General features: G+C 35.7%; 1 protein-coding gene across 1 annotated transcript; it reads left to right on the top strand.

Annotated features, from left to right (window-relative positions):
- Positions 1-1,903: 1,903 nt before the first annotated feature.
- Positions 1,904-9,678, top strand: caly (calcyon neuron-specific vesicular protein). The gene is made up of 5 exons (XM_079849133.1): positions 1,904-2,003; positions 3,585-3,715; positions 5,481-5,597; positions 5,678-5,791; positions 7,814-9,678. The coding sequence occupies exons 2-5, from the start codon at positions 3,587-3,589 to the stop codon at positions 7,982-7,984; spliced, it is 531 nt and encodes a 176-aa protein (XP_079705259.1). The 5' UTR covers positions 1,904-2,003; positions 3,585-3,586; the 3' UTR covers positions 7,985-9,678.
- Positions 9,679-15,902: the final 6,224 nt, after the last annotated feature.

The following is a 15,902-nucleotide window of genomic DNA, read 5'->3' as shown; positions in this document are numbered from 1 at the left end:
TTTTACTCCTCTCACTTCAGGCAAGTTGGGAAGTCGTGTTTAAAAACCAAATAATTATTTGAAATGCCACACTGCCATCTAGTGACAACAGGGAAGTCCTGAACACATCAAATGCCTTTATGTTCAGACTATTAAACGCCTTGTTCAGCTATCTTAAAATCAAGACAAATATGGTCAGTTGACCTTTTACATCTATTGGGATTTAGAACTGATTAAACTGCTAAAGGCTACACTCAGAATGTATTAAAGGTCTAGTTCACTGTTAATGCCTTTATTAACCCCCTGGAGTCGTATGGATTACTTTTATGATGGATGGATGGATGGATAGATGGATGGATGGATGCGCTTTTTTTGGGCTTCAAAATCCAGGGTACCATTCACTCCCATTATAAAGCTTGGAAGAGCCAGGATATTTTTAAATATACTCTAATTGTGTTCATCTGAAAGAATAAAGTCATATACACCTATGGCTTGAAGGTGAGGAAATGATGGGATTTTTGGGTGAACTAACCCTTTAAACAGAGCAGTGGTTCTTCTCAACTTTTTTGACTATAGATCAGAGAGAGAGAGAGAGAGAGTTCATATATTATTATTAATACATTTCTGTATAGGTACATTAATTAACCACAATTGATTTTATGATTCCAGAAGTTTCCAGAAATGTTTTTATCAATAAAAAAAATCTTAAAGTAACGTTTAAAATGCTGTTTAAGCCATATTTAAGTTTTTTTAAATACTGACACTAGGTGGCAATGTTGCTTATTATTAATGTCTATGCTTTTGATGCATGAAGTACAGAAAAATATACAATCTTCTTTGTGAACGATTTAATAAAATATGCATACTGAAATATAATTGACTCAAAATTATGACTAAGCTAAAAAAAAAAAAAAAAAAAGACTGAATCTAATTAAATTTCTAAGATTCCATTAAACTGAAGGTGAGAAAAAGAAATGTAAACTAACACGATGGACTAGATGAGAGAGTTGGCATGGTAAATTCATAACGTTTGGTAAATCCAAAGCATACTCGAGATAATAAGCCATAAGCTGAGACAGGGCTGATGGTGATACTATTCAGTCTTTCCGTTCAGTGTGTTACTTATAATTATGAAAAATGTCTCAGTAATTCTCAGCTAAATTCTATAGGCTATGCAGGACAAGGATTGAAAGTATAGGCTAGTCTTCTTACGATTTTATTCTTATATAGAATTTCTAGATCTTCACATTCATATGATCACGTAGCCTACAGTGAGTAAACTATTACTTTGGCCAACAAATATTGTAATGTAAAATATATATATTTTTAAAATAAAATTCTTGTCCTGAGAATACAGTAGCCTACATAATTTTGGTTAAAAGCTTTATTTAGTGCACTTATGTAATTGTTATGTCACTGTAAAACTTTTGACTCAAAAAGAACACATTGGAAAACTTTCCTAACTAGCCTTCATATGTATGGTTAACTAATTTGCCTAGTTTAACAAAGAACAAATAAGAGAATAGCCTACATTTAAAATATTGAATATAATGAAAAAAATATGATGTTCTAGATGAGACATTGTAATAATAATATAATTGTAAATGATACTTGACAAATAATTGTAGTCTAAAAACGATTCCATCTTTCGAGTCAAACGTTTTTTATACATATTAGTATATTTAATAATTTAATTGAAATGTCACTTGCTTTAAAACCACCTTTTTATCCGCGTAAAGCGCAAGCAGTCTTTTTGCAACACACCTGAAAATATCAGGCTACTGCCATTTCCATTAACATAAATCACCCCCACAGATGCTCAACGTAATGTGAATATCATGTGTAATAGGAATTTGTCACATTGATCAGCCAGTTATGTGCTGCGATGCGGCTGACATCATACAGCGGCGACGGCCGCGGGTGCGCTTCAGTGATTCACACGCGCGCGCGCACCCACACACCGCCATAATAACAGCCAAAGCTCCGTCAGCATCAGCACCATCAAGACAACAGCAGGGAAACCAGTGAGTATCTGTATTTCATAATTCATTTCCGACGAAAGACAAATGGTAGGCTGTATTATTCGATGTCCATCGGTTCGCCTTTGTCGTTTCTAAACGGTTGATATTAGAAAACATAGAATTTATTCCGTTAATTAAAAATTTTCCAATCGAAATCCTTTCAGTGCATCGTAAGAATCAAAAACATCCATCATTATCCTGAGGAATAATATCTCAGTGAACGCGCAGCTGTTGCGTATGGTCCATTGTGAGTGCATAATGTGTGTGATGAATTAGGCCTACAAATCGCGTTTTAAGCTTCCGTTTGTCCTGAATGTGTGCTAGGTCGTCGATTATAACGGTGTTTATGGTTTGACGAGCTTTCAGTGCTGCTGGTCTGTGCCAGTTTGGACACACACACGCGTATGCTGATATGCCGTACATGTTGGGCATCTCGGATAACCTTGATAGAGACAATAAGGTGCTTGTGTGGAAGAGCCAATCAAATCCGCCTATTCCGTGTCCTGCTTCACGTGCAGCGTTTGCGTCAGAACAGCAAACATCAGTTTACTTATTTGAATACAGTTTCAAATGTAGTGCGTTTATAAAGAACTTTACTGGGTGTTAAGAATGATGAAAACCAACGGATGTTTTTCAGCAATCCATACTTATATTTTAAATATGATAAATTATACATTTAAAATGCATTATAACATAAAGTAGGCTACTACGGGAAAACACATTGATTGATCGATCTATGGAATATGTTTGGTCCCCATTTGCAAAGTAAGGTTTACATATAAACAGGGTATATTTGATGCACAGAGATTCTTCCCCACTAAATGTCACATACATTTTTTTTTAGTTTTTTTTTATATATATATATGTCAGCCTTTCATATCAACATTTTTGGCTTGATTAATCTCTAATATGAACCACATTAAAGAGCTCAATCTGAGCTAATATACAATCTTAACTTAATTCACGGCTAGCTTTTTATTGGCCAATGTGGGAAATCGCTAAAATGGCTTAATATGGACTGACATTTCCATCTATCACTAGTGGTTATTGTGTTTATGTGTTTTGTATTCTGTAGAGAGCTCTATAATAGCCTATTAGGATGGAAGAAGATAATGAGAGAGAGGTAGTTTTCCTCAGCTAATGAGTAAGACATGAGTGTGTGTGTGTTGGTGAATTATCACAGTCGTATGTGTGTGTGCATGCGCACTGAGTCATAATGAGATGAAGAGAGATTCACAGTAACTGAGTAACGGCATCAGAGCTCCAACAGCAGGCCCCTAAGACACAGACTTAATGGAGAGGTATTATTTTCTCACTAACTAGTGCTAAATGGAGAACATCAACCAACAACAGATGCAGAAAATTATGCTTTGGAAGGAAAAATGGTGCAGTAGCATCAATACTTTATTGCATCCTAACTCTAAATATATATATTACACTACTGAGTGCCCAAAACCAGGTGCAAAGTAATGTAATGAAAAATATGACACGGTATTCGGTCGGATATTTTACTGTAAATACTGGGTTCATTTGCATTTTTTTTTTTTTTCAAATATAATATCTAATTGTGTGTGTTTGTTTCAGATATGGTGAAACTAGGCAGTAACCTGGCGGAAAAGGTGACGAGACAGCCATCGGTTGAGGACGGTTTCGACAACATCCCCCTCATCACCCCACTGGAGGTCGGACAGTTACAGCAGCCGTTCCCTGATAAGGTAGCCTAATTACCATTCATGCATTAGAGAGCAGAACCCACACATAGAGCCATATGAAAGACAGGAACGCACCTCTGTTATTCATTACTCTGCATAGAACTTCATTAAGAGGAAGAATGTCATAGGAAGCCGGAGGTGGACCTGCAAACATCCAGTATCGCTGATACCATCAAAGACGAGCTAGAAACCACCCTGTTAGATCCTAGCGGATAGCCTGGCATGAAAGAAAGAATTCATGTGGCACCATCAAGATTCATTGTCACCGAGTATGATACGCTTTGTCACTGAAAGGCTTTGCAAACCATCTGATCTTGCAAACGCACACACGCTCATGTCAGGACTCTCACAGATGGCTTGTATCTATTCTTAGCGCTGTGGGAGGCTGGTGCAACGGGTGGAAACGCACAGCAGAGTTTGGGTTTAACTTTGCAATGACTCATCTAAAAGATGACAAATGATATAGTAGCAGGAGCTCTCTGCATCTGTAATGTGCTGAAGTAACATCCTGCGCATCCTACAACACGGGCTCACTGGGAAAAATGTGCCTCTGCCGACATTTTTGTGAAATTCCAAAAAATGAACAGTACATATACAGTACATACAGATCACTTCAGTTTCCAGCTGAATCAAAAAGTAGTGGCAGTAAAACACCAATGACTTTTATTCACACAAATCGTAATTATTGATTGATGAATACTTATTTTCACATGGTTTCTTGCACAATACTATGTTAAGACCTCAAAACACTTAATTCCATAGTGCATGATTTGTAAACTAATGCATTTTGATGCTTGCATCACATAACCAGCTCCATATTAATGGCCTTTCTGATGTACAGTAGTAAACTTGCTCGGTAGCTCAACTGGTACAGCAAGGCACTTGTGGCGCTGGAAAAGGAACCACTTGTAGAATCAAGCTAAAACGGCATTTGTTTTTGTTAAAGTCCCCATGTATTCAATATTTTTTTCCCTTAAAACTCATCTTTGATCACCAAAATGACATATTTAAATGTTTTTTCCTTGAAAAAAATGTCCTCATGCCTTAAAATAGCTTGAATGTAACTCTACACCTGTGCCTCATTTAGTATACGCTGTTCTATGAATATGCAAATGAGCCCCGCCTCCACTCACTCACACCAGCTCAGAGATCCACTCGTTGACGATCACACGTTGACCTGATAGGTTACAAGGTTTGTGACGTCAGAAACACCAGCGATTTCAAACCGTGTTTTTGAGACTGTCTTTGCTTCACTGCAGTTTTAAGGAGAAAATACTCAGCAATGGTGTTGACTTATGAATTTGCACATGGTTTGTCTAAAAACATATTAAAAACACCACATAGACATATAAACAACATTAAAAACTTGATTTTCACCACATGGGGGCTCTAAAACCATCGGTTAGATTTAGAGTATGGTTTAATGTATACCACGTAAAATTGAAATCATAAATTTGGCTTCATTTGGAGCACATAAGGCTTGGTTGGGATGTAACGTTGACTTTGACAATCATTTTTTTTGACTCATTGTTTGTGAGTCACAAGCTGGTAGACGATCTCAATCCACCTTAACACAGTCAAAAACATGATATCTGGTTGACAAGCTAGAAACCAGCGATGACACTCGAAAACACTGCTACTCGCTTCAGCTGGTTCTCCATTAGGGTTTCTAATGCTTACTATGAAAGCAGCGAACCCATTCTTGTGGTTTCTGCCCAGCCCCCTCTCCTTTTGTTCATTAGTTCATTCTTTCTCTCTGACTCTATAGGTGATTGTGAAAACCACAACAGAGTATCAGCTGAAGGAGAAGAAGAGGAAGATGTATGTGCCCAGCATCAAGAAGCTAAACATAAACCTTTACGATGAGATGTCAGAGAAGCTCAAGGTAAAGCAGTTTTACACATTTGTCTCTTTGTTTTGTGAGGGTAATGCAAAAACGTTGATGTGTGAGTGTCTGTTTTCCAGCTGACTGGGTTGATCATTATTACCTTGGCGTTCCTGGCGTGTCTGCTGCTGTTGGTCATGTATAAAGCGCTGTGGTACGATCAGCTCGGCTGCCCCGATGGCTTCGTCCTCCAGGTAAACACACTAGCTCTGTCCCATGCTGATAGAGATCATCTGTGCTCTACTTTAGAAACCATTTTTGGTCTTAAAATGGAGATGACCGATCACACACTTCATTGAGCTAATGTCTGCACTTGAAAACTAGCCTGTGGTCGCCTCCCATGTGACATCTCAACCTTAGATACTGAACGCATCCTACTTTTTCAGAATGGTGTTATTCTATAGCTACCAGTTACACAGAAAATTCACTAGGCGGCCTACTAGGTTTTGGAGCAGAGCGATTAAGTATTAACTGAATCTTTAGTTCGTGTGATATTCGGTTAACATATTATTTTGTTCAGAGCTTAGCAAAGCTTAGTCATCTTCAGACAGCATCTAAAGCTTTGTCGGAGTGTGAGAATGTCTTTAATTAGTCTGAAGCATGACTAAACTGTGATTAAGGCCTGCAGGGGTTTCCACCTCTCCCCCTTTGATGCAGATACCACTGCTGTAATTAGCGTGCCACACTAATGTAGCGTTGCTAACTTGAAGAGTGGGGAAATTGCCTCTTATTTAGATGAAATTAGGTTTTTGGTAGTTTTTGCATGTTGACGTCTCTTGATTGACGCATTTCAGTCACAAAACCGCTTATTTTTTATTACTTTGTTGTGGGATGGATGAGTAACTGTGAGCACTCTTTGCTCAACTGTCACTTTATGCTTCTAAGCATCTGTTTGACAAATTGGAAATGTAATAAACCTTTCATAGTTCGCATTCCATAGAACTAGTCAGTCAGAGCCACATTGAGAGTTTATTAATATTTTAAAGGTATAGTGGAGGATCTTTCCGAATTTTAGATAAGACCCGCCCTCTCCACTTTTTGAAAAGTTTGATTGATTCACCAGAATGATTGACAATTAGGAGGACCAATAGTATAGGTGATCCACCCGGAAGTAAAAAATCCTCTGCTATACCTTTAAGATTAAAAAAATTCTGTCTATACGTTCTGTAAGCTCTTTAGTTTTGGTATTAGTATATACTTTAATATTATATATATATATATACATTCACATATTTATGGTAAATTAGTTGTTTTTTCAACATTGACAAAAAAAGGTAGGTTGAAGACATGCTCTGTTCGAAATATTATACTGCCACATTTCTCTTTAATTTTATAGACTGTACATTTTGCACTGTATACAAATTTTCTGTATTACAGAAAGCCCAGATGATCTACAATTTTCTCAAATGAGTATTTTATTTTACACTGCGTGGAGGACAGTGTATCCCACAATGCAATGTAAATTTTCGAGATAATAGATGGAAATATGTAATTTTAGCTGCAGTTTTTAAAATATATTTTTACTTTCTTTTTTTTATCATACTGACGAGAAACAAAAAAAATGGATAAAATATTTGATTAAAAATGCACAGTATGCACAAATTCTAATGTTTTTATTTCTGAAATGATAATTGGCGACTCATTGAATTAAACATGCAATATAATGAGACTGACAAATGTTGCATACTACTATTTCAAATGCTTGTATAATAATGTTTTACTTGCTATTTTTACATACATTATATATATATATATATATATATATATATATATATATATACACACACACACACACAATACAGTATATACTATGCAGTATTCAGTATGCTGAAAGCTAGTATTCCATTAAGAACAATATTTTTTAGCATTATAGATAGTTAATGTACAGAAATGTAGTTTTTTTGTTGTTGTTGGATAATGTGCTAAGACAGTTGAATGTTCAGGGCTTCACGTCAACTCGGCGCTCTTGGAAAAGGTGGAGATGGAAAGATTTTGTCCACTTACACAATATCGATTTCCCCAAATCTATTCATGTGTGTAAATGGAAGTGTTTCAGCGCTCTGTCCGCTGTACCGATGCTACAGCAACAGGAATGCAGAGCTCCGTGACATTCACCTTTATGTTTGATTTATTAGAGAACCTGCCTGACCTTCTCCGCACTAGTTAATGTATTCCCGTCTAACCTTTTATTTGCAAACATCCACTTTCTAATCCAGCACAGACACTGCACCCCGGCGGCTCTGGAGATGTACTACCCTGAGCAGAGCTCCAGGGCCAGCTTGTACACCGCCATGACCCACCTCAACCAGGCCAAGAAGAACATCCCAGAGCTGTCCCCTCCCTGGCTCCCGGTCATGAAGGACGACGTCAACCACCCCGAGAAGTAACTGTCTTTCATTCATCTGAAAGGGACACAATCCAGAAATGTTAATGGTGAAGTCAATCGGAAAGGGGTTTATGTGCGTGTTTTGTGTTTAATATGGGGAATATGATGCGAATAACTATTTAGATTAACTGTGACGCACACAAATGTCCGAAGTGAAGCCTGTGGGGGGTTCCCAGGTTTCTACTTTCTCACTCTTTTGCAATACAAATGCTTTCAGCCACTCAGAATTCTACTCCCGACGCTCCATTCCTGTTTAGAGGAAATCTACTGTAGGACGATCCGTTTTAAATGTCACCACGCCACTTTTTTTGATGGCACGTCTCATTGTAGGTTTAGTCGTGCTGCTTGTAATTCTGCGACGTTTGTTAGGCGTTAGTTCTCGCTTATGGTTTCATTTGGAGTCATTTAGCTTAGTGTAATGAACTGTGCATTGGCTGTGAATCGTGCTCTAATGAACCGCAGTGCAACTGAGAAACAAGTGCATTGGCAAGAAAAAGCATTCCAAAAACTCCGATCTTTTTCCCTAAAATCAACTCGAACTACTGATTGTTGTCTTCGAGCAATGTGTCTTTGATTTAAAAGAGAAAAGTGACTTACACTTGAGTTTTGGTTTCTTTTTTGTACATTTTACTAAATGAGATTTTGATCGTAGGACGAAATGATTGGTGCAAACGGTCGATTTTATACACATTTGCATGCTTACCTTGTTCCATCCTAGAATTTGAAAATGAATGTAAATTGGAATGATGGTAAACAACCATTTTTAGGTCTTACAAAAATGTAACATTTTTTCTGTTTGTTTGTTTGTGTGCTGAAACATTTACACACTAAGCACCAGCAGCTATTTAAATGTTTAATTAATGTTATACATTTTCAAGAGAAAAGTTCACGAATGTGATAACGCCTCATGAGGATGAGTGACCTTTGAATTGTTTTTGTGTACTAAAGCAAATGAATCCCATCTGAATGTATAAACTTACAATATGTTTCCCCCTTCTTTGTTCATTTATTGTGCTTTATATTTATCTATGGTGATCTGTATTATTTTTTTCAATTGCTATAAACATGTAAAGTTCTAATGTGTATTTATTTATGTATTTATCTTAGTCATTTGCAGGAGAGATGAACTGAGGTTATTATAAGGGTCCGCAGGTGAAATCATAAACCCTGCAGTATTACTCATTTCTGTGTGCGACAAAAATTCATCCATCCTCAGTGGATAATAACAGAATAAAGGTTTCAGTATTCACCAGCGCTGTGTCCTGTCATTGCATACGAGTTTCTGTGCAGTTTTACTTCTAATGCTATTCAGAAAATCCAGACCCTTGATTCTAAAACAGTGGTGCTGTAAATTAACAGGAAGGCATAACACATAATTTATTAGTAGTAGTCAGAAGTGGACAAAGTACACAACTTCCTTGTACTGGACAAATATCACTCCATTACAAGTAAAAGTTGTAAAGACCGATTTTTACTTAAGTAAAAGTACAGAAGTACTCGTTTTCTAAAAGTACTTAAGTATCAAAAGTAAAAAGTAAATGTCAATGCATTGTTTTTATTATTGTTGTATGTAATACTTACTGTACCTTATGCTTCTGAAGCAATAGTGAATACACCTACCAGTTAGTAGTATCTGTGGAATTAAGAGCTTTTAGAATGTTATAAAACTTATAGAAATTAAACCACTGAATTGACAAAAAAAAAAAGACAGCCGTAATCATCTTTATTTAACACTCCTACCACCCCAACAAAAGAAGTACACATCTAGTGAAGTAAAAAGTGTGATATTTGTCTTACAGATACTGAAAAAGTGTACTTAAGTACTCAAGTAAATGTACTTTGTTACTGTCCACCTCTGATGACAGGGACCTCATTGTATCCTACAAGTTAAAAAAAATAATAATAATTAATGATGACATCTAGTCGAGAAGACTAGTAATAATATTCCCGTTAATCAGATGTTGGTTGTGTCAGAAATCTCCCCCTTACCCTCAAATCAATATCAATATCAAACACAGTTCCATTGAGATTGAATAAGTGCACAATGGTTTCGGTCATTGGTTCTGACGTCAACCCGACTTTCATTTCCAACCAAAATGCATCCCCTGCAACCAAAATCTTGACAGAAATTAAGGGGAGTAAAAAGTACAATTTGTCTTTCAAATGAAGTGAAGTTAAAGTAAAAAGTTTCCAGAAAAAATAATACTCAAGTAAAGTACAGATACTCAAAAAGTGTACTTAAGTACAGTACTCAAGTAAATGTACTTTGTTACTGTCCACCTCTGGTAGTAGTATATTTACAGTAATATTTAATTTGTTAACTGCATTCGTTAATTCTCATTCTCAGTGCATTTTTTAATCTCAATAAATAATTTCAACATTTACTAATACATTTAACAAAGGTTAATAAATGCTTTAAGAATGTATTGCTCATTGTTAGTTCATGAATTTTAACAAGTTAGACCTTATTGTAAAGTGGTACCAGTAGTATTTAACAATGGTGATGGTAAAAATAATAAATGATGATTATTATTAAAGATCATAAGTTAACTAAAAAGGATTGAAGTTAATAAAAATGTAATTAAATTGAATTCACAAATTATATCAAAGTCAAAGCTTAAATTATGCATACTAAATTTGTCAAAATATAAAAACATGACTTATTCATATTTTAATTTTTAAAAGTTCTTACATTTTTATAGACTATTTTATGTAGCTTAAACAATTTAGTCACCATGAAATTTCAACATTTACTAATACATATTTAAAACCCAAAGTTATATTTGTTAACATTAGTTCATGCAATGTGAACTAACATGAACAAACAATGAACAGCTGTATTTTTTATTGACTAAGGTTAACAAAGATGAATAAATACTGTAATATTACTGTAACTATGTATTGCTCATTGTTAGTTCATGTTAATTAATACATTGATTAATGTTAATAATTTAGACCTTATTGTAAAGTGTTACCAATTCATGTGCCCTCATAATAATCTATAATTAAAATACCTTCCCCCCCCCCTCTTGCAGCTCTTCTCTGATGATGTGTTTACTGGCGTGAGGGCGGGATCAACCTGTCACTCACATGAGATCAACCAATAGCAAACCACAACCATCCAATCAATTCCCTATGGACAAAATCCCCAAAAGTCCCGCTCTAAAAAAAAATTCTTTCCGTTTCACTCTAAAGACTATCACAACTTCCGTTTCATGCTGGCTTTTAAATATAAAAATAATGCATTTAATAAGTTTCCCACACATAACTTTCCATATAAGACTCATACTCATATCATAAAACCTAAAGAACACACATGACTTCACACGATGTTCCTTACAGTCCCCGGTGTAATTTACATTTTCATTACTTTTGCTGTACTGTTGTGCAGCCGCTGAACCCAATAAATTGTTCAAAAGTAATTATATGAGAATTGCATAGTCAGCACACAGCTGGTGTTGCCAGGGGAAAGGGCGTTCATTTGAGTGAGGGTGTAAAGTGGTTGTAGGTCAAGCCCTGTTTGAGGAGTGTGTGTGTGTGTTTCTCAGTAGGATCTCCCGAATACTGGCGCCAGCAGAGAATGCCTTTCTCTCTCTCTCTCTCTCTCTCTCTCTCTCTCTCTCTCTCTCTCTCTCTCTCTCTCTCTCTCTCTCTCTCTCTCTCTCTCACTGTATCTCTTTAACTCCTCTCTCACACACACACACACTTGCAGATTTAATGAAGTGTCAAAATACTCAACTCAGAATGACAGCCTACCCAGTGAACTGTCCAAACTCATTTTCTGCTGAATCCTCCACAAATACCTCACAATGAAAATAAGACAAATACACTACCAGTAAAAAAAAATAAAATTAAAAATGTTACACAGCTCAGAAAGATTCTCACTGTGAAAACTCATATGGTGATATACAGTGCCACCTACAGGACTTTTTTTTTAGAGTCACTTAATGTGACACTGTATTAGCAAACTTGTTTTTTGTTTTGCTTGTTTGTTTTGTTGTGCTTTGCTTTGTTGTTTGCTTTGTTGTTTTGCTTTGTTTTGATGTTTTGCTTTGTTGTTTTGTTTTGTTGTTTTGCTTTGTTTTGTTTTGTTGTTTTGCTTTGTTGTTTTGCTTTGCTGTTTTGTTTTGTTGTTTTGCTTTGTTTTGTTGCTTTGCTTTGCTGTTTTGTTTTGTTTTGTTTTGTTGTTTTGCTTTGTTGTTTTGTTTTGTTTTGTTGTTTTGCTTTGTTCTATTTTGACCATGACAGTTTCTTCAAGTTAGTTTTATTTATTTACCTAAATAATTTTTTTCTTGTTTTAAAAACAGTCTTCTTTTTAATTTTGTTAGATTTATGTTTAAAAAGTGCAGGTAGACTGCTATAAAATATACTTATATAATATATAATTATATACTTATATAATATATACGAAGTATAATAAATATACTTAATTCTAAATATAATCTTAAATCACCGGAATCAAAGTTGACTTCTTATTTTATTATAAAACTATAAAATAGTTTTATGGAATATTGCAATAGTATATTATGCATGTTCTGGAAAAGAAGACTAAAAAAACTGCACTTTTTTTTTTCTGCACTGCACATAAATTCTTCAGAAGCAGTATAGTCCACTGATGTATGATAATCATGTGGCTTTGGAAGAGTTATTCAAATGAACCAATTACATTAGTTTTAGTTTCTAAGGAGTGTATAAATGTGCCCGTACTGTGTGTAGCATCTGTGATTTACTGAGGCGGTAAAACTACCTTAAATTGAGAAGTGTTGACAGCCTCTGGTTTTTCCGTTGACTTTCTGTTTCTATAAATGTTCAAACTGCGTAAAAAGTGTGTTCTTGTTTTAGCACTATGACAGGGAGTTTATTGCCGTAACAAGAGAACCTCCTGACCCTTACAGGCCGAGCAAAAAAGCCCTTTCATACGTCATACGCGAACCGAGTCTCTCCGTTTGATCGTTTGCCCTTCAAGTAAAGGCCATATTGCAGTCATAAAGGGATCAATGAGAAATCAAGTGACTTACAACTGTCAAAGCATAATAACAGCTGGCAGGCCTGTCGTGACACTGGGCAACTGCCAGTGTACAGTGTGTGCGCTCTGTGTTTTTATTGAATGTGGGATCTGTTTTGAATGACTGTCTGAATGAATGTCTTTAAGCTGCTTAAGGGCAGCATTTAGTCCTTGATTTATTCGTTTAGGATTGGCTTGGCGTGGAATCCTTTCCCAAACTCTGCAGTTTGCAGCAATTTATGCTTCAATGAGGGAGAAACCCACAGAAACAAATATTTGAGTGTGCTCCATAATGAAATGGCCATATTTGTACTGATTAAATTGAGTCATAAGCCCGTTTAAACAAAGCCTGGCTACACAGGCAACCATTCCTTATATTAAACAGCAGACTAGGACTGTCCTAAGGCCATGAAGAGTAAGAGAAGTATGCAGTAATTGTGCCGGCCGTCTAACCTGCGTTCAATGATCTTTGTTTGATCTTTACCTTGTGATGCTTATATTCAATGTAATAAATGTATGATTTAGTATAAAGAGGCAGAGAGGCTTTTAGCACTGTGGCAAAGCATCTCTTTTTGCTTTATTTTCATATTCAAGTTTATTATTTATTTATTATTTTGTAGTATTTGATTGATTTAATTTAATTTCATTCAGTTCCTAAACTAATTAAAGGCAGAATTATAGTGTTGCCCAGAATCGCTGGAGCCATAACGTCATTTTCCTGTTGAAAAAATGCAGTATTCGATGGCAAAATTAGAGGGTAAAAATGTTAATGACTTACAAATGGGTATGTATCAGGACTTCACATCCACTTACAACCTGTCCCCCGATCTCTAATCCAAATTTATGGCAATTACACACGTGGAGCAAATTCTTAGACAAGTAAATTAGAGGCAGTCTGAGGTCCGGGAATCGTGTGTAGTCACCGCGTTCTCTCTTTTTACGTTGTGAGTAATAGATGCCAATTTACAGTCTCACAGACAGAGGAAGTTGTTGTTATTTTATCAACGTCTTAATTGTATGAACATGGACCATGTGCCTCAGCTTGGACAGAATATTTGAACAAAACTGTGTATGCGATATGAGTCAGAAGACTTTTAAGGTACTTTTATGGTACCATTATGACCTTTTTCATCTCACATAATTAATGTTGCCCTTTTTAAAAACAAAGCCAGTCAGAGTGAAAGCAGTACACTGCAATTTAGACATTATGAAATTATGGTATAACTTTGAGAAAATATGGCATACTCAAAGTATTTGCTTGTTAAAATGATCACTGCTCAAACATAAAAGACACTGGGGCTAGTTGTCAAATGTGATCAGTTGACTTAACTTAAAGTCCCCCTGTGGTGAAACTCAAGCTTTTAATGTTGTTTATATGTTTATGTGGTGTTTTTAATATGCGTTAAGACAAACCATGTGTAAATTCATAAGTCAACACCATTGCTGAGTATATTCTCCTTAAAACTGCAGTGAACCAAAGACAGACTCAAAAACACAGTTTGAAATCGCTGGTGTTTCTGACGTCACAAACTACCTTGTAACCAATCAGGTCAACGTGATCGTCAATGAGTGGATCTCTGAGCTGGTGTGAGTGCGTGGAGGCGGGGCTAATTTGCATATTCATAGAATCGCGTATACTTAATGAGGCACATTTAAGCTATTTTAGAAAAAGCTATTAAGAAAAAAGCTTGAAAAAAACTTGAAAAAAAGTGAGGAAACCCATTGCCTTTAAATGATTAAGTAAATAAACTTCATGCATAATTGAACAAATTAAGTTACAGGGAATTGTCAAGGTCACATAACTTAATTTTTTTCAATTACATGAGGTTTATTTACTTAATCATTTTAAGACAAGGGGTTTCCTCACTTTAGGTTAAGTCCACATCACTTTTTACTGCATGTTTTTTTTTTTCTTTTTTTTTGTCTGTCAATTTCTGCCTAAAAAGTTATGGGTCATTTTTAGTTTGTTTAACATACATTTCTGGTCAAAAGATTTTTTAATGTTTTTAAAAGAAGTATCATGCACATTAAATCTGCATTTATTTGATTAACAAGTCAAAAGTAAAAAGAGCAAACATTGTAAAAAGTGAAAAGTGTGTAATTGAAAAAATTAAGTTATGTAAACTTGAAAATTCCACATAACTTAATTTTTTCAAGTTTATTTACTTAATCATTTTAAGTCAACAGTTTTCCTCGCTTTTTTAAGTCAACTGATCAATTGTGAAATATATTAGAATTAAAATAACCGTTTTCTAATTTAACACATTTTCAAATGTAATTTATTACTGTAATGCAAAGCTAAATTTTCAGCATCATTACTCCAGACTTTAGTGTCACATGATCATACAGAAATCGTTCTAATATGATGATTTGCTGCTCAAGAAACATTTCTGATTATTATCAATGTTGAAAACAGTTGTGCTGCTTAATATTTTTGTGGAAACCGTGATACAAAGTATTATCAAACTTTTACATTTTGTCCATTAGGTAGCTCATTTTTAGTCTGCATGAAGACCTGCAATTTCATAACTAGCCCAGAGATTAAGGTTACAAAGGCTCGTATAACTCTCACGATACCTTGCTTGGCCTCCGTCATATCACTTCCCAGACTCTCGCTCTTTCTCCTCCTCATATCATCACACACACAGTTCTTCTCTCTCACTCTCTCTATTATGTCAGTGTCGCCGCAGTCATTGTGGAAGCTGAAGAAAGCATGGGTGAGTGTTTCTGATGTTGGCACCAGCTCTTGCCTACTCTGCGAGTTTGTGTGTATGTGTGATCTGCCTCTCCCGCTAAGACACGCTGAGTACTCACTGACAGCTCTATCACTCGTCTTCAATGGGGTGTAATTTGTGAGAGCCTGGCTGTGCAGGGGATGATGGGTAATTAAGAAGGTGAGTCAGGCCACTGAGTC

The sequence above is a fragment of the Squalius cephalus genome (assembly GCF_949319135.1).
Source record: "Squalius cephalus genome assembly, chromosome: 2".
NCBI classification, from domain to species: domain Eukaryota; kingdom Metazoa; phylum Chordata; class Actinopteri; order Cypriniformes; family Leuciscidae; genus Squalius; species Squalius cephalus.
This window is presented reverse-complemented; position numbering and strand designations above follow the sequence as displayed.